Source organism: Orbicella faveolata, unplaced genomic scaffold (genome assembly GCF_042242905.1).
Source record: "Orbicella faveolata isolate gen_17 unplaced genomic scaffold, um_ofav_v1 contig_4, whole genome shotgun sequence".
Taxonomy (NCBI): domain Eukaryota; kingdom Metazoa; phylum Cnidaria; class Anthozoa; order Scleractinia; family Merulinidae; genus Orbicella; species Orbicella faveolata.
This window is the reverse complement of record NW_028301569.1, coordinates 9,673,910-9,698,176: the sequence shown is the minus strand read 5'-3', so window position 1 is coordinate 9,698,176 and position 24,267 is coordinate 9,673,910. Positions and strand designations below refer to the sequence as shown.

Below are 24,267 nucleotides of genomic sequence, written 5' to 3'. Positions count from 1 at the left end.
TGAGAAAAATCCTTCTCCATTGACCTTGTGAGGCGTGTGAAAAATAGTAATACCGATATTGAAGATCGGTTTCGTCATTTACGAAAGATTTAAACGGCATATTTTGTGCTTTGAGCTGAATACCATCAAGAAATACAAGGTCCTAGAGAGGGGGCTTTCGAAGTTTTTTTTGTTTTGTTTTTGTTTTGTTCTGTTTTGTTTTGTTTTGTTTTGTTTTGTTTTTTGAAATAGTTTATTTCATTGATACAAACATAATACGTGCAAGTTGGAAGAGAGTGTATGAGCTTGTATTCAGCTGACACGACCTTCACGCAACATAGACATGATAAATATTCTTTACCAAGAAAAGGTCAAAAGCTGGCGTATAAGGAGATTTAAAGAGATTTTCGAAAGGCAAGTGAAAGTTCAAGCTGACCGGGCCATGGCAAATTCGTGGCGGGGCGCGTGACGGTATTACGATTTTTATATTGGTTCAAAGACTAGAATGAAAAAAAAAACATAACTTAGTGAGACCAAAATATAACAGCCAAAATGGATACACTATTTCTGACCAAAACGGAGCTTAAAATGCCATACTCTTTGAAGCCGCACATACCCATATAAACCGTAAAAGGGAGTACCGGCCGCCCGGAATATCAAGTAGTTTCCACATCTTCTCCCCTCCCTCTCCCATACACAGCATCATAGCAGCAAAAACGCAATAATGACAACAAAAAAGATTTCATACATGACGTTTTTATTACTTGATTACACTTGATTTATTTCTTGATTCCAAGTGATTCACCACGTCAGCTCAATATATTAACCATGAACAATAAAATTAAAATTAGTAATGGTAAAAGGACTTCGTGTCGTCTAATTCGGTCTGTAATCATACTCGTGACAAGAAAATCGAACGACCGCGTAGCGGGAGTCCGATTTGTTTATCACGAGTATGATTACAGACTGAATTGGACGACACGAAATCTTATTACCAATTGATCATAAAAATTACAATTTCGAATAGCCAAGTTATGAAAGAATGGGACAAAGGGGGCGTAAATTGTTGACATAAATATTTGTGCTATAGGATGAACAAAATCACTACAGTCTTCTAAAATACTGTCATTGTTCAAACAGAACAAAATTCTCCATTTTGAAGAAGCCCCAATTTAGGAGTCTGTACACTGGTTCTATGGTGATTGAAACATCTGATTTAAACTACAACTTTGAATGTGATTGGTTGATTTCAACTGCAATTTTGAATGTGATTGGGTTATTGAACTGTCTGATGACAAACTGTCGGATAACAACTTGGCAAGTGAATTAGTGGAAAATATGCGTTTTTTTAAGCCAATCACAATCGAGGAAATTGTAATTTTTATGATTAAATCTGTTATAACATTTGTACATCTGAAGATCTAGGGTGAAATTGCTGACTGACTGGAAAACAGATTTTAATACTTTTACGGTCTTAAATAATAATTTTATCAAGTGTTAAATCAAGTATTAAATAATACCAAGTATTAAATATAATCACAAGGTCATAATTACATGTATGGTACTATTCAACTCTTATAGAGTGATTTTATCTAAGGGACGGACCATTAGAAAAGTGATGGGGGCCGGTGGGACTTTTTCAGCTTGCAGGAATTTTTTTTTCATGTCCACTGCCTCTGCCTCTTGTCTGGAACAGCTTTCAAACAAATATTTTTTATCTTTCACACATTCGTTTTCCTTTCCTGTCAAAATTATACTCCGGGGGAAACATAACCATGTATCAGACACATTAAGTGCTATTGCCTAACTGATGGGGTTGCATTGCACTTTCTTGTTTGATGTTTAGGGAAATGTCAATTTTGTTTATTCACTCCCCTTGAACCCTGGGCAGTGAGTCAAGGTTTTAGCTAAGATTCTGTAAGTGGCCGTCCAGTAACAAATAACAAATATGGGGCCGAAGGGCCTACTCCGCAAGGGTGGTCTAGGGGCATGCCGCCGCCCCCCCCCCCCCCAGAAAATTTTGCAAAACGGAAGCGTTTTTGGTGCATTTTCCACGATTTTCAGCCGATCAATTTAACGTATCGATTGCACTTGAGTGATAATGCGTCGTTTACTTTGTCAAAAACCTAAAATGGTTCGCCATGGGTGTGCACGTGTGTCCACATGTGTGACCCTCCCTTGCATGAATTTTTCTTTTGTTTTGTTTTGTTTTGTTTTGTTTTTTTTCCACCCACCCCCACCCCCATCGCTTTTCTAATGGTCCGTCCCTAATCCATGGAACATCTAACAATATATAACTTCAAACTCTACTACGGACAGTATTATGTATTGACAAAATTCTCATACATTTCCTTTAAAAAAAAAACCCTCTATAATACAGACTCTCTCTAAAACGGACAACGGACACTAAATCTTGGCATTAGGGAGCAAATTAATTCATACAAATTTAACCTCTTTATTACGGACACTCCGGGGACCAGGTATCTATAAGTTGCGGTATGTACCATTCCCTGTCAGCGGTTAGACAAACAATGACCCTTTATCATTCAGCGATACCAATACTGTACCAGAAATTCACAGGACACTCACTTTTGGACTGATTTTAGTTACTAAATACTTGTCCAATACGGACACTTCGCTCTGTCCCTTCGGTGTCAGTGTTAGAGAGGTTCAACTGTAGTCAGACTCAACAAAAGAAAACTTTGAACGTAGTTTCTACGGATATCCAATTGTGCTGTAACTCTTTCACGAGTTAGGTTACATCACTCTAGTTACATTATAATATAACCAAACCAATATTATAACTATACCGTATAACGTAATTTCAAGTGCAAATCATGGTGGAAACACAAAAAAGTTCAAGATCGATTATCTTAGCTACAAAAGATCTTTCCGATACCCAAAGCAGGGTTGAACAATGTTCAAAGGAATATTCTATAATCGATCTGAGTCACGGAAAAATTAACTAATTCCAAATGTTTTTTTCCTCCCTTTGCTCGAGAGACGTTGGAGATCTAACGGCCTATTCCATACTGACCACGGAGCTTAACAAAGATTCTGTGCCTTGTGCCTGTTATTTCGGTAAGGAGTGAGTGTTTTCTTGAAAGCAAGAAGATTTAGTTGTGAAAAACGCTGCCGTGTGCTCAGATCTCTCTGTTTAATAACTTCGAATTAGTCAAGATGAACAATTCAACAACATATTTTCTTAGTCAAGACAAACATTTCAACATGTTTTCTTTAAGTCAAGATGAGCAGTTTGACAACCGTTCTGAAACATTTTTTTCTTTATCTTTTCTTTTTTTTTTAGATGAAAATGCAAAACTAGTTCCCTGATATATCCTAATAACAAAAAGTATAAAAATAGACCTTTTTTTAAATCAAAACTAAACACCTCAAAATAGAGGTTTTTTCTTTTTTTTCTTTTTTTTTTTTTTTGGCATCTTTTCTCTTTTTATGGGACGTTGAGGTAGTTTCTTTTCATTCTTCCTAAAGGGCACGAATGCGGTAAAAACAGAACTCCACCAGGTTTATCCTCCGTCGAATGTTCTTGTTATTAAAATCTGATTGCTCCACGATGTACCAATTGGTCCAATATATTTGAACAAAATATTTATTTTAAAAAGATGTATCGTGTGTTTTTCGTCTTCTTGAGTTTTCAGTCTGTTGGTATCACTAAATTTTGCCAAATCACTTTTAGTTCTCTGGCTTAAGAGAGAATAGCGATCTGGCAAGAATTAAAAATGCACAACAACGCCTAACAAACTCATGAAGACGGACAACACTACACCTCAAAAAATTCATTAGTATTTCGTTTAAACTTTTGTTACACCATTTACATCACAACATCTCCATTAGTCTGGGCAATCATATTTGGCAACAACAACAACAGTTTAAACGGTACTTTCAATTTCCTCGTTACTTTCTCCTTCGTTTTGATGTTGGGTCGTGGACCTCGAGAACTTGGCTTCAATTTCGTTGGCAAACTGGGTCAGTCCCACCTCTGGATCCCTCAGCGCCTTGATCAAGTTTCTGACCGTACTCCCCGCTTTTTCTCCGTAAGCCTTGAGCAGCTTTTCAGTGGGATTCTCTGCAGTTTGCCATGCGCTGCATTCAGCCGAGTCAAAGCCAAGTCTCTCCCCGGTCGACCGACAGTAACAATAGCCTAATGCACCGATGAAAGAAAAGAAAAGACACTTAACGTTGTTATGTATTCGTGTGTAATGAACTTAAGCGAACTATGTCACAATCGGAGGGCGGGGGAAGTGGGACGGCGCTCCCAAAAAAGTTTCATACGGGCAGGTTCCACCCTGGGGCCCAAATCTTTACCCTTTCATATACCATTTTTTGACGTAAAAGGTAACCTTTCAGTATTAGGAATCGGGTTAAGGTCATTCCCCAGTATTGCATTGCACATCCCTACTGCGCATAATTTCACGCGTGATTAGAGCGCGCGCATTAAAATATGGCGGCTTTTTCTTTACAAAAATCTCAGTGCAGGTTCTATTTCAGTGGAATGACCTTAAAAGCCTAGCTGAAATTTGTCGGTTGAGCAGCACTTTTTTGTAAATTCGAAAGAGTAATCACGCACGGTGCAAATCACTTTCGGTCGGTTTAGGAATCAGATTTAAAATAAATTTTATACGAAGTTGCTTTGCGACTTTAAAAACTGTAAGTTTCAGATCTATAAAAATGACGATTCAATCTGTCGATAAGTTGCAGGGAAGAAGAGAAAATCACTAAGGAACTACGAAATTGTATCCGAAATATCTGGGTAAAATGATCCTTAAATTGTCTTGTATGAAATCAGGAGCCATAATCGACTTATGACTTATGGCTCCTGATGAAATGGGTATCGAATGGTCTTTGCGAGCATTGGTGAGCAGGCGAGCAGTGCTTTTATTTTTCCGAGCACGAGCAGTGATCAAATTTGTCTTGCGAACAGCAAGCTTTTTAGAGAATACATGTGGCGAGCAGCGCGAACTTCGTAAATTTGGCGCTAACCGAAATCTCTCTTTTGTTTTACAAAAGGAAACGTTGTTTTACACCAAGTAATCTGCCTGAAACCTCCAAAACATGGCAGTAGGCGCAAAACGAGGCAAAACATCTTATCACGGTTCAACCAATCCCAGCAGTTAGCCAATTATGCCTTGTTTGACGCTGTTTGATGCCAGATTACGTTACGTAGCTTCACGTGAGTCAGAGGGTGGACGCGCAAGGAGATCTAAAGCTTTCTAACCCAACCTTAAAGCTACCAGACTTTGGAGCAGAATTCACGAAATTTGGAGCAATCGAGCACATTTTAACGAGAATCTGAGTGTGCGAGCAGTTGCAAAAAAATTTGCGGGCACGAGCAAGCGAACACTCATCTAATTTTTGTAAGCAATTTGAGCAAAGGTCAAATTTTGCGACACTTTAAAATTGAATTGAACAATTCGATATCCCTTATGATGACACGTCACGTGCATTGCTTCCCTGGTGGGGTCGTTTTTGGTCCAACCTCGCTCCCAGGGTCTCTCTTCATCTGTTCCTTTGGATGAAAGAGAGACAGGAAGAAGAGAGACCCTGGGAACGAGGTTGGTTTTGGTCAATCTCCAAGTTTCACTCTCCTACTTCCTGTTTACCCGCAAATTATGATGAAAAAAAGGACGCTAAACAGTATCAAGCAGACAGAACTATGTGCATAACAAAGATCTGCTTACCGTAGTTGTCTTTGCCATTGAGCCTCTGGGCTATAAACGTTTTCCCGTCGATTTTAAGATCTTTAATGGGAAGATCCAAACCTGGAAAAAGGAAACAACGAAAGTAGAGAATGAAAAACAAAAAAGGAACCCTTAGTATCTGAGAACAATACGCACTGTATGCATAACAGCGAGAACAGCAAAAAGTTTTATCATTAATTAAACAATTATAGAGTATTGCTGGAGGCACTGGAGACTGAACTGAAAAATTGCCTGCAAATTTTAAAAGCTACCCGAGAAGTGAAGCTTCGAGGGTAGTTTGAAGGTAATAAGGGATATCATCATGGTAAAGTTCGGTGTCTTCAAAAATAACATCAACTACAGTTTCTTCTGTGTACATTTATCTCTCTGCAAGGGGAAGGGGTTGGACCTGGAGAGGGGTGGGTATGTGGGTTTATATATAAATAAAACACTCGCTATTATCACCTAGCATCAGCGGAATACTTTCTTGCGTATCTCGTCTTTCTTCCCAGTCTGTCCCGACATTTGCAGCACGATTTCTTTGACCTTTCTGGTTTCTTTTGTTTCTTCTGTATCTACAAATCATTAAAATAATCACTGCTACAACCAAAGCCACAACCACACCAATGCCGATCCAAAGCCAATGATTTTCAACTGTTGTGGTTTCCTGTGGTGAAGGAGAATCTGCATCAATTTGATTTCGTGGAGTTCGTGGTTTTGTCGATGGCCTGAAAATACTTTTGGAGACTTTCAGTGTAGAATCTGTTGAAGAATTACATCAGGCTAAAAAATCATATATATTAGAAAATACAGTTGTATCCCAAAGAAAATACGCGCGCTGATTGGTTTACAATCGGGTTTCTATCACTCGATGGAAACACAGAACTAGTAAGAGCTGTTGACGTAAGGATGACGCGGTTAAAGAGAATTTAAATTTTGATGATCAAAGTAAGCAAAGAAATAGAAAACATATGTTTTCCGTGTTTTTATCGAGTTACAGAAACACGAGTAGAAGTCTGGGAGAACTGGAAAAAGCTGCCTCTCGTTCTCTCAAATTTCCACTCGTCGATATAAACACGGGGAACATGTTTTCTATTCCTTAAATAAGACTCCTAGACGAATAAATCAACTTAAAATCCATTTCTTCAAAAAGCCTTTGCTACTTGAAATGCGCCTTTTAAAAAAGAAGAAATGGTCAACTTATGTCCTATTTCGAGTTTGCTACTGATGTCTGTATGTGAATATAAGCTAATATATATAGCTTCAATTGATTCCAACATCATATCTACTACACAGTAATTAAGGTCCAGGTAATTAGTTGATCGTGCGTCTTCGGTAAGCAGACTAGAAAGGAAAACACATGGATAAGGAAAATAAACTTACTAGTGGCCAGAATTGTCGATTCAGTGGTTTTCGGTGAACAGGTCCTGTCATGATTGGTGGTACATGGTCTTGTCTCATCTTGATGAAAGCCGCAAGGCGACGAACATTCTTGGCACCCTCCAGTGCCGGGGTTATAAAAATAACCATCAAGACAACCATCGCAAACCCGTTTGGAGTAAACGGTGCATTTTCTAACTTCTTTCGCATTGACTAAGGGGCAATTTGAAAACTCGTCGCATCTAACAAGAAAGAATAGATTTTTCAAACAGGAGATACGTTTATGAGTTTAAGTTATAATGGCTAAGCCAGTCTTACAAAATAAAATCGTACCATAGTTTATTTTCTCGCTTTTTGCCACCTTTATTGTAAATTCTCAAATTATTAATAATTCATTAAATTTAATCAAAGGAAACCAAGATTGTCACGGTGTTTGGATATTTGATCTTAACTAGCATAGATTTTTAAGATTTTAATGCTCCTTTTTCTTCTTAGTTTAAGTTTCGACTGATTTTGTAAGCTAAGTGGTCTGTCTCATTTGATAATCATAAGACGTGTTTCCTAACTCTCATTGAACATTATATTGTTATTAGACTTAATTAGACTTTCTAACTTTGTTATGTATATGGATACTTATATTATAATAGCCATGCAGGACTCCAGCTGATATCAGCCTAGCTAGTGATGAAAGGGCTACCCTGTTTCAATAAAGTTGACTTTGTCGTGTTGGCTATTTGACAGTCATACGCAAATCATCAACTTTGTAGTGTTCACTCATGATCCCTATACGACGAATCAAAGCGATACTACAATTCGTTAACTCTATTGAAATAAAACTCTTTCCTGTTACTAAAGACTTACCCAAAGCAACTTTCAAATCCACTGGTATCAGAATAATCGAATCCCGGTTGACAAGCCTGACACTCCGTGTCCGATTTTTGCGAACATTTTGTTTCGACGCCGTAACCAGGAGGGCAAGGCGAACAGGAAACACAGAAAGCCCCATTCCAGAATTGTAACTGGGGGCAGTCATCAACGGCCGCCAGCTAAAAGTTAAAATAATAATAATAATGATCATCATTATCATCATCATCGTCATCGTCATCGTCATCGTCATCGTCATCGTCATCGTCATCGTCATCGTCATCGTCATCGTCGTCGTCGTCGTCGTCATCGTCGTCGTCGTCGTCATCGTCATCGTCATCGTCACCGTCGTCATCGTCATCGTCATCGTCATCGTCGTCGTCGTCGTCGTCATCGTCATCGTCGTCATCGTCATCGTCATCGTCATCGTCATCGTCGTCGTCATCGTCGTCGTCATCGTCATCGTCATCGTCATCGTCATCGTCGTCGTCGTCGTCGTCGTCGTCGTCGTCGTCGTCGTCATCGTCGTCGTCGTCGTCGTCGTCGTCGTCGTCCTCGTCCTCGTCCTCGTCCTCGTCCTCGTCCTCGTCCTCGTCCTCGTCCTCGTCCTCGTCATCGTCATCGTCATCGTCATCGTCATCGTCATCGTCATAGGAAAATTAAAACACCTGAGTGGTATATAAAATCATTTGAACCTCTTGCCTCCTTGGATTATATCCTGCAGATTGAAAAGAATTCAATCACAGTTCAATCAGTTCGTCATGGCCTTAATGCCCAATGAAGAGTCAAAACAGGAAAGACGAGCAGACAAAAACACGAGCTACAAACTGGTGATTTTGGGAGAAAACAAGTCCTTTTGAAACTAAATACCGAAGTCAACACTGCAGCGCTTTTTAATCATTGCGATCTGACAGATCTGACGCGACTCGCTCTCAAATTTAACAGTGCACCACTTCGAGTTCAGAGATATTTCACACTTAAGATTATAAGTTCGCAGACGAGTGTACTTAACTGTTAGAGGAAAGAAAATCAGGCAAATTTAGTCGTGTGTGAATGCTCTAAACAAGAGAAACTTTTTTTTAAATCAAGTCAATTACATGAAGATTAGCCCGATTTATGGGGTATTTATTTTATTTCAAGTATATGCAATATACGTCTTTGCTATGATCAACTTAAAACGCCACTTCAAACTGTCTATAAAAAAACAGTGGCCACATGAAACTGACTTTCAAATGTATTGACTTTGATAGCCTTAATTTGTAAATGATTGCGAAAACACACAACTTCAACAACCGCGCTTTAGAGGGTCTTTTTTAAAGACGACGTGCAAAAACTCGACTAGCGAACTTTTTCTCACAAAACACAGTAAAGAAATAACAATAAACTGAGGATTAAGTTTTAACTTATATTAAAATTGAAACACAGCACAGCCTAAACAGACAGACATCAATATTGCTCGAACCTTTCTGATAAAAAAAAACAAAAAAAAACTGCTCTTTCGGCATGCAATTCGAAAAGCAAGGTACCCCGGATTTCTGCTACAATTATTAAATCCGTCATTAAGGCGATATCATTTGAAGCTTATAACCAATTGTCTTCTGCGTTTAGGCGATAGTAGTGAATCGTAAACAATCTGTTTTAAAATAGTTTTGTCTACCACACAGAGCTTTTATACGGTTATCGTGTCTGAAGTCGTGACCTCGTGTCTCGCTGAGCAGAAAGAGAAGGGAATCTCTTTCTCGCAGGGTAAAGCAGTAACGGCATAATTTAAATGTTTCTTTTTGCTTTGAATGAATACGAACGAGATATCTTTCCTAATCCATCAAGGGTCATATAGAATAAAACAAGCATTCCTGTAGCCCTAATGGTTTGTAAAAAATTGGCCGTGTTTTCACGAGGGGTTCTTTGGTGGCGCTTCTTTTGTTTTCAATTCCAAATCAGTCCACTTCACAATGATGATAATCGTGTTATTGACAGCTTTCATTGAAAATATTTTTCGGCTATTTGATCCCTGTGGTAATATTGATCTTTTTATTCGATGAGCAATTGTGATCTCTTCACGACATAGCTTTTGTTTATTGCTAACACAAATTCTCTGCATTTCGAAAACAATATTGTAAAATCAATCAAGTTAAACTATATATGTTTGACAGCTATTTTAAGAAAAGGCATGTACGGTGTGTGTTTACGGGTGGTCTGAGATGCGATACAGTCTTTGCGCAACACAAACTTTAATCTGGAAACGACGAAGTTTGCGTTTTTGTTTTTCTTCGTGTTACAAAATCGAAACCTCATAGTGGCCCGTCCAGGCGCTCTGAGACGTAACCATGTTACATATGCTTCGCGTTTCAAATTAATAACGAGAGCAAAAAAATGATTATCAATTAATGCACCAGTCATTTTAAAGGGATACCCGGGTCATTCACTTTTACTGTCAGTGAAATGCAGTGAAAGCTCCGTCTTGCGGGGAAAAAAACTCAGAGTGAACTCCCCCGCCTTCAAAACATCAAGCACAATTCATTAAATAGATTATAATTTTTTTTAACAACTGGAGCTTTCACAGTATTTTATTATTCACAGCGCTGAGGTCAAGTCAAAGCATGATATTCAGCGATTGAAATCATACTTTCTCCATGCAACTTGAACCCAGTCTTCTAAAAGAGATCGCAAAAACCACGAGTGAAATCCCCGCCAAATCCCCGCTCTGACCCCGCATTGTATAGCGAAGCCGTGAAAGAAGGTCCTAAAGGAGTGAATACCCCCGGTTTGTCCCGGGTATCCCCCAATGGGGGGGGGGGGGGGATAGCGGGGATTTCAAATGATTGGTGCATAATGGGCTAAGGAATGCGTACACTCATTACTGAATAATCACTTGGGATGACCATTGAGAACGTACTATACATCCAGTAGTTTGAATGTTTTGCTCCCCACTTTCGCTTCCTCTTGCCCTAAACTTTCTCTCGACATCATCAAATAATCCGGCCCAGCCTTTGAGACTCACGCTCTAACCCCGCAGTGATCACTGGCTTACAGACGGATATGTAGCTTGACTAACGGTAGAATTAACTGAAGTCGTGCGTCTTTTTGAGAGAAGAAATAAAGCAAAAATGAAAACTTACCGTTATTCCAGTGATAAGCGTTAGAAATACAAAAAATTCGCTCCGCATGATGATTCCCTGTCGGTAATTGACGGATGACACCACGTACGTGGCTTTAAAGCTCGAGTGCATGAAACCTGTGCACGTATATATTATAGAACGGACTTTGATAGTATGGGCGAGCCAAACCAAAGAATTGTCATTCATAGGAACTACATCAGCCAATGAAAAGAAGGCCGAGATATGAGCTTCATTTATTAATTAGGGAAAGTCCCTTTCTAATAAGCACAAGCCCACACTTGCAACCTTTGCATGACACTAAAATTGTCTGGTTATATATGGAAAATAAAGTTGACAGTTACTTGTGATAATACATTGTTCGTGGTTAGTCTTACGCAGCTAGTTTCGTCCCGGCCAAGGGACTCATCAGAGACCTTTCTGCTTGGCAAACTCGTTGGGCATCGCGCCCAAAGTCCCGTTCGCTATATATGGAAAAAGTAAGAAAGTTTGTCGGACTTCTCCTCGATTGAAACCCGTACTGTTCTAAGGATTTGGTAGAGCTACAGCGGCTCCTGATGTTGAAGGAGCGCGCGATTAACCTTGTGGAAAGAATGGGAAAGGGAGAGCTGGAACGTTTTGCAGTGTTACATCCGTTTTAAAACCTCCCAGATAGCGCACGGCCACAGTTTTCTAACAGCAAAAAGCACGTTGTTTTGCAGATTTGTTTACGCATCGAAGGTTGCTGTTTCGCGGGCTCTGCTGGTTCAATGTTCTTTCCTTCGACTCAAAGTGATTGCAATGACGGGCGTAGTCTTGCAGCGTAGGGCCAGCGGCCCCATGTAACTATTTTTGAACTTTCATCGTGCAATGCAAGCACGGACATTTAGTATGGACTCTTCGCTAATACGAAGACTCTAATAAATTCTTTGCATAATCAGTTTATTTTTGTATTTTCGTTGAACGCATCAGAACTATTGAAAAGCCATATAAGGAAAAACAACTGTCTATGTTTAGAGCGTACAGAATGTATATTAGCTTCTAATGTCAATATAATAGCTGCAAAGCCGCCCATTGTTGTATTACTAAGATACTCTGAACCCAAACCAACCATACAATGGCATGCACTCAATCACGTGATTGTTCAAAAGGCAACGTGTGAATTAAGTCACTGATAAGTCAATTTTGGACTTTGGGCCCTGTGCGTGTGAATTAATTTTCAGTATAAGGACACGAAATGTACTCTAAAAAAACCCCTAATATGGGAATTAAGTATCCGAGAAAACTTTGGGATGTAAGCAGACTGGAAAACACCGAGGAATTGCGAATGTAATATTCAGCCCAGAACGGTCAGAACGAAACAATTAACAGATTAAGCGTACAGATGGACCCTAAATAAATAGAACTGACACATGTCAATTTGTGAAATATCATCGAATATACCCACCGACGACGCCGTAAATGCAACGGTGAATCCCAGAAATACACCAATGGCTTGAGACTTCACAAACATTTTTTTTTTTCTTTGTCACTGGCGGTGAAACTGTTCAGACTGTGTTGAACGCACGGTGACGTGGTACGGTTTCTGAATTGGCTGCCGACAGAAAAGGCTTGATTTAAGGTCGTTGCTTTCCATACAGCCGACTGGTATCGAATTGCATGATGGGAAACGGGACTGTCCCTAATGTGGAAATTTTCCACTTGGCAGAACCCACCTAAAAGTTATCAGTCGGCAAAGCAGAAGGTCCCGTTTATAACGGGCCTTATCTTTTGTCGTCTAGAGATAAATATTTTCTCTTTCTTTTGTCTAATGCAGTCGTAAAATTAACAAATACTGCGCGAATTAAGACAATCGCACTGCTCACGTCCAACTTGAACATTTACAATTTGATATTAATGCTTTTCGCGCGAGTGATTTTATTGTTATTGCTTTGTTTTCAAAACCGATAAAGGCAGATCATTTTAAGAACATTTCAGTCTAAAACTGTCTAAAAATTAAATACTTTAATCCCAGTGAAAAAGACAGTAACAAAATGAATGACAAGTCAAAGAGAATATCAGGAGCCTTCACAGCACACACATAGCACAAAACTTTTAAAGGCGCACTCTTACCGAAGTATGGCAAGTATTTGATTCAAGTTAAAAATAATATTACATGTATTAAACGTAGGAGGCAATACCTTACGGTTATCGTAGACGGTGATCATTGAACACAAAGTTTGCCGACGCTCTTTTCGCATTGTTCAATGTAAGTATTCCTCAGTTACAAGAGGACAAATTAACCCCCCCGCCGAAAATAACGCCTTCACCGTGCATGGTTCGTTTTGTTATAAGGCACGAAACCAAATGACGAGAACATGTAGGCAAAGTGCCGACGCAAAAACACAAGCCCCAAAGTGTAGTGGCTATTTTTGTGTTGTTTTCTGGATATTGAAACAGTCAGTCATTGTTGCTTGAAGAGAAAACCAACTCTTTTTAATCGTGTACACATGCATTGCATAACTCTTATCTTACAGGGTTCTCCCTGAATTTAGCCGGTGCATAACTTCAAGTTGGGAGATATCTACTTCTAGCTGCTTCCAAAACTGGATAAGAACTAGCAAGAACTGAGTGCTATGTAAGGAAAAGAAAAACATACAAATTTAAGAATGAGTCCAAATTCCAACAATAAAAACAATAAAACTGGTAAAACTCTTTGTTCCTTGATGCATGCACTAAACAAAAGAAACTTATTTAAAACGAGTAAATATTACATCAAGGTTTGCAACCTATTCATAGAGTCAGTTTACAGGTATTTGTTGTGATCACCTTAGAACTGTTTACAAAACAAAGGCGGGATGAATCAGACATTTAAATATATTGATCTTCGAAATAGGAGCTCCACATGCCCACAGACATAATACATACCTCGGATTTCGGCAGCAATCAGCAAGTTAATATCATTTGAAACTTTTACCAATTATCTCCTGTCTTTAGGCGATAATCTTGTAATACACCTGTAGTGACAATTATCAATCTCTTTTGAAATAGTTTTGTCTACCCCACACAGCGTGATTACAGTTAGCCTGTCCGAAGTCGTGACCTCGTGTTTTGCCGCAAGAGATTCATGGCGACATTTGTTTTTCATCAGCACGCAACAACTATGTCCTAGGGTTTTCCAAATAAAATCGTCACTGCTTGAATCAATTGGGTGTTAAGCGGACGACAAGGGTTGAGGAATAATCAATAGGAAAGCTTTCTCGCCTTTGAAACAATAATCGCCTTAATTAAGCGCAATTTAAAACCTTTTGGAGTTACTGACACAACACAGGAGGTCTCTGAACCGAAAAGTCATGCTTAATCCGAGAAGTTTTGAACGATAATCCTGGAATGTTCAATAAACTAACCAACACTACACTTTTTACTGTTAAGTTGCTTAAATATTATGATCAACGGTGAAAAACTTGCATTACTTAGTAAAAGTTTCGTGCAAGAGAATGTTCACAGAACCAACGTCTGAACATGCCGACATCATTCTTATGCATTTTTCGCGTCAGAGCACACGTCGAAAACCTTGCCTACAAGTCTAAAACGGCGGTTTATCTGCGGAGCCTCGAGGGTTCCTCCTGCCCAACTGGAAAATGATATTCAGGAAAAAGTTCTTCCGATGATTTCCGCCCATTGAATTCCGATGTTTTCAATAGTGCGCACATGCTCTATCAATCACTGTGACAAAACCTATCAGTGTATATTAAAATATACAGAGCCTTATAACTCTGGACTCTGGACGTATTATCAGCAACTTATGCAATTTAAGCCAGATTTTCGACCGTTTGATAGCCAGTAAGTTGCATAATTATAGCCTGCGAGAGCATCCGGCTTTCTCAACCCTAATTTTCTCGCAGGGTGTTTCCATGCAGGTATAGCGTGAGACACGTTGCGGAGCATAAACAAGCGGAACCGGTTTTTCCGGTTAGATTAAATGAATTTGACACTTGCTATATTGCTGTTAGAATGGAAATGGTGTCTGTTCTTAGTCGTCCCTGCTATATAGAACGTTTTGTTTTGCTCTTCAGATCAGATTAATTTAAATCTAAAATATTTCAAGGGAAACAAGTCCCCCGCATTTGAAAATATGAATGGATTGTTAAACACGTGCCGTGATAATCTGTTCAGTCTGTTGCTATTTTAAAACTCCGCCTGGTGCAAACAACCTTGATACGAATGTGAACGAGTGAGAATTCAAAGCAAAACTGGAAATCACATACCGATACTCCAGCCCCAGCTAGCAAAATTAACAGATTTACGGCAAACATGGCAACGTTTTCTAGGCTAGTCAACTGCAATGAGCTGCACTGACAGTCCTCACTGTTATACAAAGTGGCTGATGTCTGTTCGGTGCAAGTTTTTCGCCAGCTGAATGCTACGTGGCACACGTACACACACACCACCACAAACCAATCAAATACAAGATGATGTCACCGATTGTTAGTGTAATAGTTAGGGGAAGCCCCTTTCAATGTTGACTAACATATCGAATGCCTGTTTCTTATAGAATGGTCTGTTTTTATGCCGATACCCTGAGGATCCCTGTGTCCATAATGTGTTTAAAATAGCTATTTTTAATCAGTATCTGTCTTCAGTCAACAGTAGCTAAGACCAGCTAAGCCGCACGGAGATTCTATTAAAGAGAGAATCAAGCGTGGAAGAGCTATTGGTTCTCAAGATTTAATTAAGGGATTCCTAATTCTCAGTCAAAAATAAATAACATAGTAAATGATTGAACAAAATGCTTTCCAGATGTACGTTGATAAAGGGCTAGAAAACACAAACTGAGTCATCTTTTTTCTCGTTTTGAAAGTAATCGTGTTAGTGAAATCACAATAGACCATTTAACAGTTGTCTGCTCAGTGACCTGGCCTTTGTATGGCAGCGAGGCTAGAGTTGACCTTGTTTTGATACAGACCTCACTGCTTTTGTTGTGTAAAACAAGTTGTTCTGATGCTAACTAGGTGCATTTACATGACAAAAGCAGTGAGGTCTGTATCAAAACAAGGTCAACGCTAGCCTCGATGCCATACAAAGGCCAGGTCACTGAGCAGACAACTGTAAAATGGTCTATTGACTACAGTATCGCATTTGTTATGTACTTGTACATGTACAAGTAATGTACAAGTGATGATAGTTGTTTTTAAAGTGATGAGAACAAAAAGCAAACAGTACAGTTTGATGAGCTGCTGATGCTGTTTGTATAATTAAATGTTATTCAACTAGCGTGAGGTCCTTGTTGGAGAAATATTTATAGTTTTTTTTTTTGTTTTTTACAAGTTTATGGACCAAGCCGCTGGCAAGGCATGTAAGTAAGAACCTCCAGAAACATCTTTCCTGAAACCTGTTAACTCGGGCCTTGTTGATAGTTATGTTCAAATCACGCATTTGTAATCGCGTGTCTAGAAGTTATGAAATCCTGCCTGCTGCCTGCATCAAACACGCATGTCAACTAAAAAAAATGATCGCCATTTAAAATACTCTACAAATGAAATACAAGTATGTTAGTATACTTTTTTTTACATAGAAAAATAATTCCCTTTCGTAACAGTCTCTGGTTCGCTGGGCAAGGACAAATTTTGATCAAATTATGAGAAATTCAGGCTTACAACTTTGGCTAATTCTTTGCTTTGGGTCGAACATTCAGTTGACCTTTGGAATGTTATCAATATGCGTGCAGGAAGTTCGGTCCCCATAAGTGAATAATTTGTTGCGCATTTGTTTGCTGGTGCATTAGAATTCTTAATTGTAAACTTAAAGCTTTTCATTGATTGATTTTTGTACTCAAGAAAAGAATAAAAATCCACATGGTTTTCGTTTCAAATTGCGGTCCAGAGGCATTATAGATCTTAAAATTAAAAAAAAGGAATTGAATCTCTATTATAACATGCAGGTTTGTTTTCAAAAGTGAGCATTCCTTGCATGATTTACATGTAAAGGTCAAACTTACCATGGATGATTATGATATAGTTGTTGATCACGCTACCTTGTTATAATAGCATATAAAGCAGTATTAACAAGCAAAACATTCCCAGTTAATTTCTCACGCTTCCTTTAAGTTATCTAAGCTGGGTGAACGAGTTTCAAAGCGTTCCGATAGAGAGTTTTTGACTCTAAACAGCTGATGATCGCATGTCAGTTGAATCGACGAATCAAAATATACTGGCGCCGCCGCTTTCCGTTCTCAATCGATCAGGCCTGTTAAATTTACCTTTCAGATATGTCCATTTAAAACACAGGCTGGCAGTTTTCGGCAGCTTTGTCCTGAGGAAGAGTTGTGAACGGCTCCCAACTTTGGCAACACTTCGCTTCGATCAATCACAGCGGCCCGGGCGCGGCACAACGGTGTGTACGAAATTTTGCCCATGAAAGCATTTTCGCCGCGTCACGTAACTGTCAGCTGAAAGCCTAAGCCTCACACTTATTCATACATGTAACCGGTAAATATGAGAAAATTTGAAAACAATTTTTCAATTTTCATTTCCTTAATGTAGATGAGAAAGAAAGCCGGCTCCATCGAGATACTAAACCGTCGAACTTGGACAGTTCAAAAACCGCGCCCTCTTGCATCCAGTTTCGATATTCCACGTGGTTTTGCACTGAAATGCGTTCTTCTGCGACAAACCGTAGCTTTGAAATGGCAGAGAACTAACTAAGTTGGACTAAAAAACAATACAAGGAGCGTGTGGGATTCAGAAGCATTTTACATATCACTATTTCTTTTTTCTGTCCGTGGACTGCTGAGTGGAAATATGGAAAATATAACTGATTACTCGGGTTTCTGACTGCTCGCCGAGATTTGAAATGTCAGCAGAATGTTGAGTTGTTAACTTACCGGTACTCTTATTATTATGATCAGTCCTAGGAAACACGCCAACACCATCATTGGGAAATCTCGCAGATTTTGAGCTTGTTTCACTTTCGATATCTTATTGCTGCATGAAAATCAACAGGTGTGGAAACGAGGTGACCGCTAGTAAAGTTTCGTCACCGACTAGCTTATGTCGCCAAAGCTTAGCATTCTAGAACAGTCTAGAAAATTCTTTTCAAAATTCAGGTATAAAATTGATTGACGTTTTCAAGAGGTTTTTACCATAAAAGCTTCTGATATAGGCTGGTTCGGATACCAGGGCAAAGTTTAGTCGCCTTGAAACCCGAGTGGACGTTATACAAAATTCTCCTTTCTGTCTTTTCAATATCCGTTTTCGATAAAAATTTGCAAGGATATATTCTAGTCATTCTGACTTCGAAAGAATTAAAAACCAAGCATGTGGTGCTATGGATTCAGCGACTTAATGGCATATACGACCGCTATAAACAATTGACAATTAATATGCTGAGTAAGCATTTTTGGAGTCAACACGATATATTTACATTCCAAGGTTTCAAATTTCGCTTCTCAGTAAAGAAACAAACAATATAGCCTGTAGCAAATACCTTGAGAGGCAAAGACGACATGGTGGTGATGGGAAAAAATTGCATAAAATTCAAACCGTACTGCATTCACGCACTTTGAGTCTCGTCTTTTAGCTTACGTGCAAACATTAACAAAAATATTTGGACATCTTGACCTGAGATTAAAGATATTATGTCTAACGGCCACACGAATCAAGTCAACCGCATGAAGTCGTGCTAGCTTTGCAATGTTCTTAAGCTCGTCGTACGTAACTGAGGTGTCAACTTTAATTTAATTATTTTCAGTTTTCGCAAGAATACTGCGGAAAACAGCATGCGCAGTCCTTTTGGAATCACGCGGCCAGTATCGAGAGGCAAGCGAGGAAAGCACCATGACTTTGTATGGGCCTGTGTCCAACTGTTGTTTTGTTGTGTTTTGTTTGCTTTCAGTGCATCAAAAATCACCTGTGGTAATATTTATCTTTTCATTCTCTTCAGTATATACAGATCAGTGAGCAATACAACTCGGATGAACAATAGTAAGGTCACAAGATAGCTCTTATTACTAACATAAATCTTCTGCAAGTCGAAAACAGTTGGAAGTTGTAATTTTAAACGATCAGTTTGATTAACACGCAATTATATGATGCCTATTAGTTGAACATTGTCCCAGTCTTTGCCGTACTACTAGCTAGCATGGTCTAATGAGGATATTTAAAGCGACACGTGCACGCACGAGCGAGTATTGTGAGGTTTGAAGTGCCGTGGGAAAATATGGGACGGTTAATCGCTGATCACTTAATAATGACTTGACGTGTCAATTTAGACAGTGTTTATTAAGTCTATTGACATGAATCATCCAACAGACGATATATATGTTAATAGTATTGGCCTGCAGTTCAAATGTACTTAGAGCGTCAAAAGATATGCGTGGCCAAAGAGCCAAGTGTTGACAATACCGGTACGTTGATTTGAAACCCTTTGTGAGTGTATCGACCAACAACACGTTCCGATTTATTTTCGCCAAGACTCTTATTTTACACCTATTAAAGGGTAATTATTTTAGGTGAAATGCCGGTGTGAAAATATATCAATCTACAATATGTTTGACAACAAAGCCACTTAAAGGCATGTCAGTGTGTTACGGGTGGTCTGACATCGGTGATATGCATGCATCGCTAATCCCTTTCGCGACCGTCTGATCAGTTGAATTCAGCATTACTCTTTCGTTTCGGAACTCAAAACCTTGCACTGGCCTGGCCCAGTGTTTTGAGCGCAAGATACAATAACGTTATGTTTGGAAACCTGACCGTACGTCATGTATGCATGCATGGATATGGTTCAGTGGGCTAAGGAATGCGACGCATAGTGACCTACTGAATTTTATCCGTCTGAAAACGTGCAGGTACCGCAGTTTAACTTAAACTATATTAAAAAGAGGGGAAATATGAAAACTCACTGTTATCCCGATGATAAGTTCAAGATATACCAGAATTTTGGTTAGCATGGTGACTACTTGTCGGAAAATGGTGTAGATAAGAACGTGTCTTGGAAGCTCTTTTGACTGCACCCGAGGGCTGATGTGCATGCACGTGTTGAACGGACTTTGATACCGCCAAACGATACCGCCAAACGTTCGATTGACTACACCGGGTCAGAGTGACATGCCTAACATTGCTTTTCAGGTGACTGTGACAATTTTTATTTCTACCCGCAAAAAACTTGGAACTTTCACTGTTGTTCGGCAAAAGTTGTTTACCGATCGAAGGAAACTGTTTCAAGCTCCACTAGCTCAAAGCTCTTCCCTGCGAATTAATAATTACAATGACGAGTGCTGTAATGACGGCCTTAGCCCAGCAGTGAAGTGTGCTCTTTTAACAGCACTATTGTTCTTTGATGTTTAAGACATTTCTGAATATTTGGGACAATAGGCCGGAGTTTTTTCCTATTTATTAAGTGAAACTAAAATGGCAACTAATTTTTTTTTTGTTCCTTGTAAGTTCAAGAGCTGGGAACGCATAAATTTAAATTAACACGGTATGCCACAATCACGTGATCCTCCAAGTGGCGGAGTTGTTTTATTCAAGTGATAAGTTATGTATTGCTGGTGCGTTTGAATTAATTTTGATAATAACGAGAAAAAATGTACTCAAAAACCTCCAACAAATGATATGGGAATTAAATAAATTATTAAACTTTGCGATGAAAGTCGAAAGGAAAACAGGTGCGAAATATTCAGCTCACTGAAAGAAACAATTTAGCGCACAAGTAAACCCTACATAAATACGAATGATACATGTCAATTTGTGAAATATCACTGAATGAATGTACTCACCGACGATGCCATAAATGCAACGACGAATCCTACAAATAAACCAGTCGCTCGGAGCATCGTATTTCCTTAATTATCACTGGAAGTGGAACTGTTCAAACTATGTTCAAAACAAGGTGACCTCAAACTGATGAATCTCGCCGTCGACTGAACGGAAAATGACGTTATTTTCGAGGTCATTTTGCTTATGAATGAAGAGCCCAATGGTCGCGAATTGCATGTTGGGATGCGGGAAAGTCCCTTGTGAAGTTATCCGCTTGGCAGAGACACGGAAAAGTTCAGCTAAAAGTTGTCGGTCAGGAGAGCAGTTCCCTTTTACAACAGGCTTTTTTTTAAGTTGGTCGTTTTCCTATAGCAAAGAGAGCCCCAAGATTCGATCCTTAATTTCTAGTTGGCGATCGCAACAGGTAGAACTGAGAACAAGTCCGAATTTAATATCCAGACAAAACAGGAAATGATTGATTGACAAAAAGTTTTGTCTCGAAATTTTCGGATAGTCACGTTCTTTGTTGTGCATGACACCATTGTTCCATTAGCTGCATTCCAAGACTGTACTTTGGAGGAAATGAATAATTTATATATTCATGAGCACATGACTTTGCTCATCGATCGACCTTACTCCTGCCGTAATACTTGAGAGCCTGTTCGCAGGCTAATTAATCATTAAAATTATAGGTTTAGATCATTGTCTTACTGTAAAGCTTTATATAGTTTCGCGGTAGAAAGTTTGTTATTATTTTTAATAACGCTGAAACTGTTCTAGATGATGCTGATTAAAACAAAACAGGAAATGGTTCAGCAAATTCAACAAATTAATATTTTGCTTATTGGTTTTGTTAAATTCTAGACAAAGCAATGTTTTCTTATCTTACAGTAATTTTAAGACCAAGTTTGCTTTTGGTTTAGTCTCGCTCGACTGCCGACTAAAACTGCTCGACTATTTTTTCTGAGTCAGTTCTAGAAAAGAAACGGCTTTTTCTTTCTCGTTCCAGGCTCTGGTATTTGTTCAATGCCTCGATAAGACATTTTTGTACCTTATCTTTGCCCAGTCACGTAAAATAGTATCAAAATTCTCAAAACTTTTCGCCATTTTACACACAGAGGGAAAAACTATGGAATGATGACGTCAATCATGCGTCTGTCCTCTAATAGAAAAGAGGAATATTGTTATTTAAAATCTAGTTATATGCATAAGCGATAAACTGCCCGCCTAGATTAGCACTTGCTATCCACGGGCCAAGGAGCGATATTACACAGTTATTTGTACGGTAGTAAACGTAACCTGTTTTCCGGACTGGTCAGCGGGCGCACGCAAAACTGTCACACTCTCCCTCTTTCACTACTCGTTGTTTGTATTTTGACTCGCCCTAAGGGCTCGTCAAAATACCGCACAACTCGTAAAAATATACAGCGATACTACACACCAAAACATCTAATAAGATATATTTAATCTTGCTCGGCCTTTGAGACTCGCGCTCTCAACTCGTGCGTCTTTTTGGAAACATACATTTTAATCAATATGACACCAAAAAGAAGGCAAAGATGAAAACTCACCGTTATTCCAGTGATAAGCGCTAGATATACTAAAATTTCTCCCTTCATGATGATTCCTTGTTGGTAATTGACGGATGACACTACGTACGTGGCTAGAAAGCTCGAGTACATGAAACATGTGCACGCATATATTATAGCACGGACTTTGATAGTGCCGGCGAGGCAAGCCAAAGAATTGTCACTCACAGGATACGTACATACATCAGCCAATGAAAATATGGCCGAAGTGTGAGTTTGATTTCATAATCAGGGAAAGTCCCTTTCTAATAAGCCATTCGAGTTAGAGGTTGACAAGCCCACACTTGCAACTGATTGCATGACACTGAAATTGTCTGGTTATATACGGAAACAGTGAGAAAGCTTGCCGGACTTCTCTTCGATTGAAACCCGTAATGTTCAAAGAATTTGGTAGAGCTACATGAGCTCTTGATGTTGAAGGAGCGCGCGATTGTCCTTGTCACAATTTTATAACAGCAAAAAGCACGTTGTTTTGCAGATTTGTTTACGGATCGAAGGAAGCTGTTTCGGGCTCTGCTGGTTCAAAGGTGTTCCCTTCGACTTAGTAATTGCAATGACGGAGCGAAGTCTCGCAGCGTACGTTACGCACTGGCGGAGCCGACTTTTTTGTATGTGAATGAGTTTATAAAACTGGATTAGAAAGTAACAGCATGTAACCATGGAGTAGGAATCGAAATTACCGGATATTACGCAATAGCTCGTTTTCTTTTTCTGTTTCATGATCCGTACTGAGTTAAGGGTCTGACACCCAATACTGTTCAACACATATGGACAGTTTTTATCCCACTGATATTTTAACCAGAACATCTTTTACAACAAATTGCCAGACTTACGTTATGACTTGAGCTATGACAACCATAAAAGTTATTCTATTTAATCGGTTCACTATTATAGCCGCGCTAATGCTTTGTTAAAATCCATTGGCATTGCTAACCGGCTCTATTCAAGGGCGTCTTTCAATTGAGACAATCGATCTACTTGTTATTTCCTGTTTATTTGACAAAATCTTGAGTTGGGTTGAAAAGCAGCAGCTTGAAGGCAACGGAACATATTTAGTAAGATATACGAAGACGATGCGCGTGCGACTTCAACTGTTAGCCGAGACTTGGTCCGCAGCTTGAATTTCGTCCCGACTGCATCGACCCTTACAGGTATTTAAAGTCTACTCTCTCAACTGACTCAATTTAAACAATATACTGAGAAAGTATTAACCAATACAAAAACAATACTGGATCATTAATTAATACTTTACACGGTTGTGGCATCACTTGCCTTGAAATAGCTAAATCCTTTGTTATTTTAAAATTTGAAAACTCCGTCTAGCGCAAACAAACCTCACATTTTTTTGAACTCACGGGATTACAAATCAAAACTACAAACATGTACACATACATTCAAATTTTTTCCATCTGCTAGATGATCGAAATAGTATCTGTTCATGTATATCTCTTCTGTATCTTTCCTGCGTTGTGGAACTTGCTGTTATGGTGTTCAGTGTAGTTTAAAGTTAGCTAAGACATTTCAAGCGAAACGAGCTTCGCGCGCGAGTTTTAAATTGCAAGCCGCGCCTTGAATCCTTTGTTATTTTGGATACTCCGTCCTGCGCAAACAAGTGTTTTATATATGTGAACGAACAGGAATGCAAAACAAAACTTAATAACATACCGATATTCCAGTCCCTGCCAGAAAAAATAACAGGTTGGCGGCAAACATGACTAAGTTTTCAAGTTATATAGTCACTGTATCTTACATGACAAATAGAATTAGGATCATATTTCTCTTTTTTATTCAAAACGTGGTTATTTTGGATACTCCGCCTTGCGCAAACAAGCGTTTTATATATGTAAACGAACGGGAATGCAAAACAAAACTTAATAACATACCGATATATTCCAGTCCCTGCCAGAAAAAATGGCAAATAGCA

General features: G+C 39.1%; 1 protein-coding gene across 5 annotated transcripts; it reads right to left on the bottom strand.

The window, feature by feature from the left end:
- Positions 1-719: 719 nt before the first annotated feature.
- On the bottom strand, positions 720-20,944 carry LOC110046327 (uncharacterized). Of its 5 annotated transcripts, XM_089276038.1 has the most exons (8): positions 15,265-15,472; positions 12,465-12,611; positions 11,383-11,502; positions 7,920-8,104; positions 7,062-7,300; positions 6,144-6,440; positions 5,679-5,759; positions 720-4,141 (listed from the first exon to the last, which is right to left on the bottom strand). In XM_089276038.1, exons 2-8 carry the CDS (start codon positions 12,528-12,530, stop codon positions 3,870-3,872), a joined length of 1,260 nt encoding a protein of 419 aa, XP_089132164.1. In that variant the 5' UTR covers positions 12,531-12,611; positions 15,265-15,472; the 3' UTR covers positions 720-3,869. The 5 variants fall into 5 exon arrangements, with proteins under 5 accessions (XP_089132164.1, XP_089132163.1, XP_089132166.1 ...); XM_089276037.1 differs by lacking the exon at positions 15,265-15,472 and having other exon boundaries at positions 12,465-13,790; XM_089276040.1 differs by lacking the exons at positions 11,383-11,502; positions 12,465-12,611; positions 15,265-15,472 and adding an exon at positions 20,775-20,944.
- Positions 20,945-24,267: the final 3,323 nt, after the last annotated feature.

Excerpts from the sequence above, each read along its gene's own strand:
- LOC110046327 (XM_089276038.1), bottom strand. The coding sequence starts at position 12,530 with ATGTTTGTGAAGTCTCAAGCCATTGGTGTATTTCTGGGATTCACCGTT. Across the intron at positions 7,301-7,919 it reads GGATTTGAAAGTTGCTTTGG|ATGCGACGAGTTTTCAAATT; the intron begins GTAAGTCTTTAG and ends CTTTCTTGTTAG. Across the intron at positions 6,441-7,061 it reads ATCGACAATTCTGGCCACTA|ATTCTACACTGAAAGTCTCC; the intron begins GTAAGTTTATTT and ends ATTCTTCAACAG.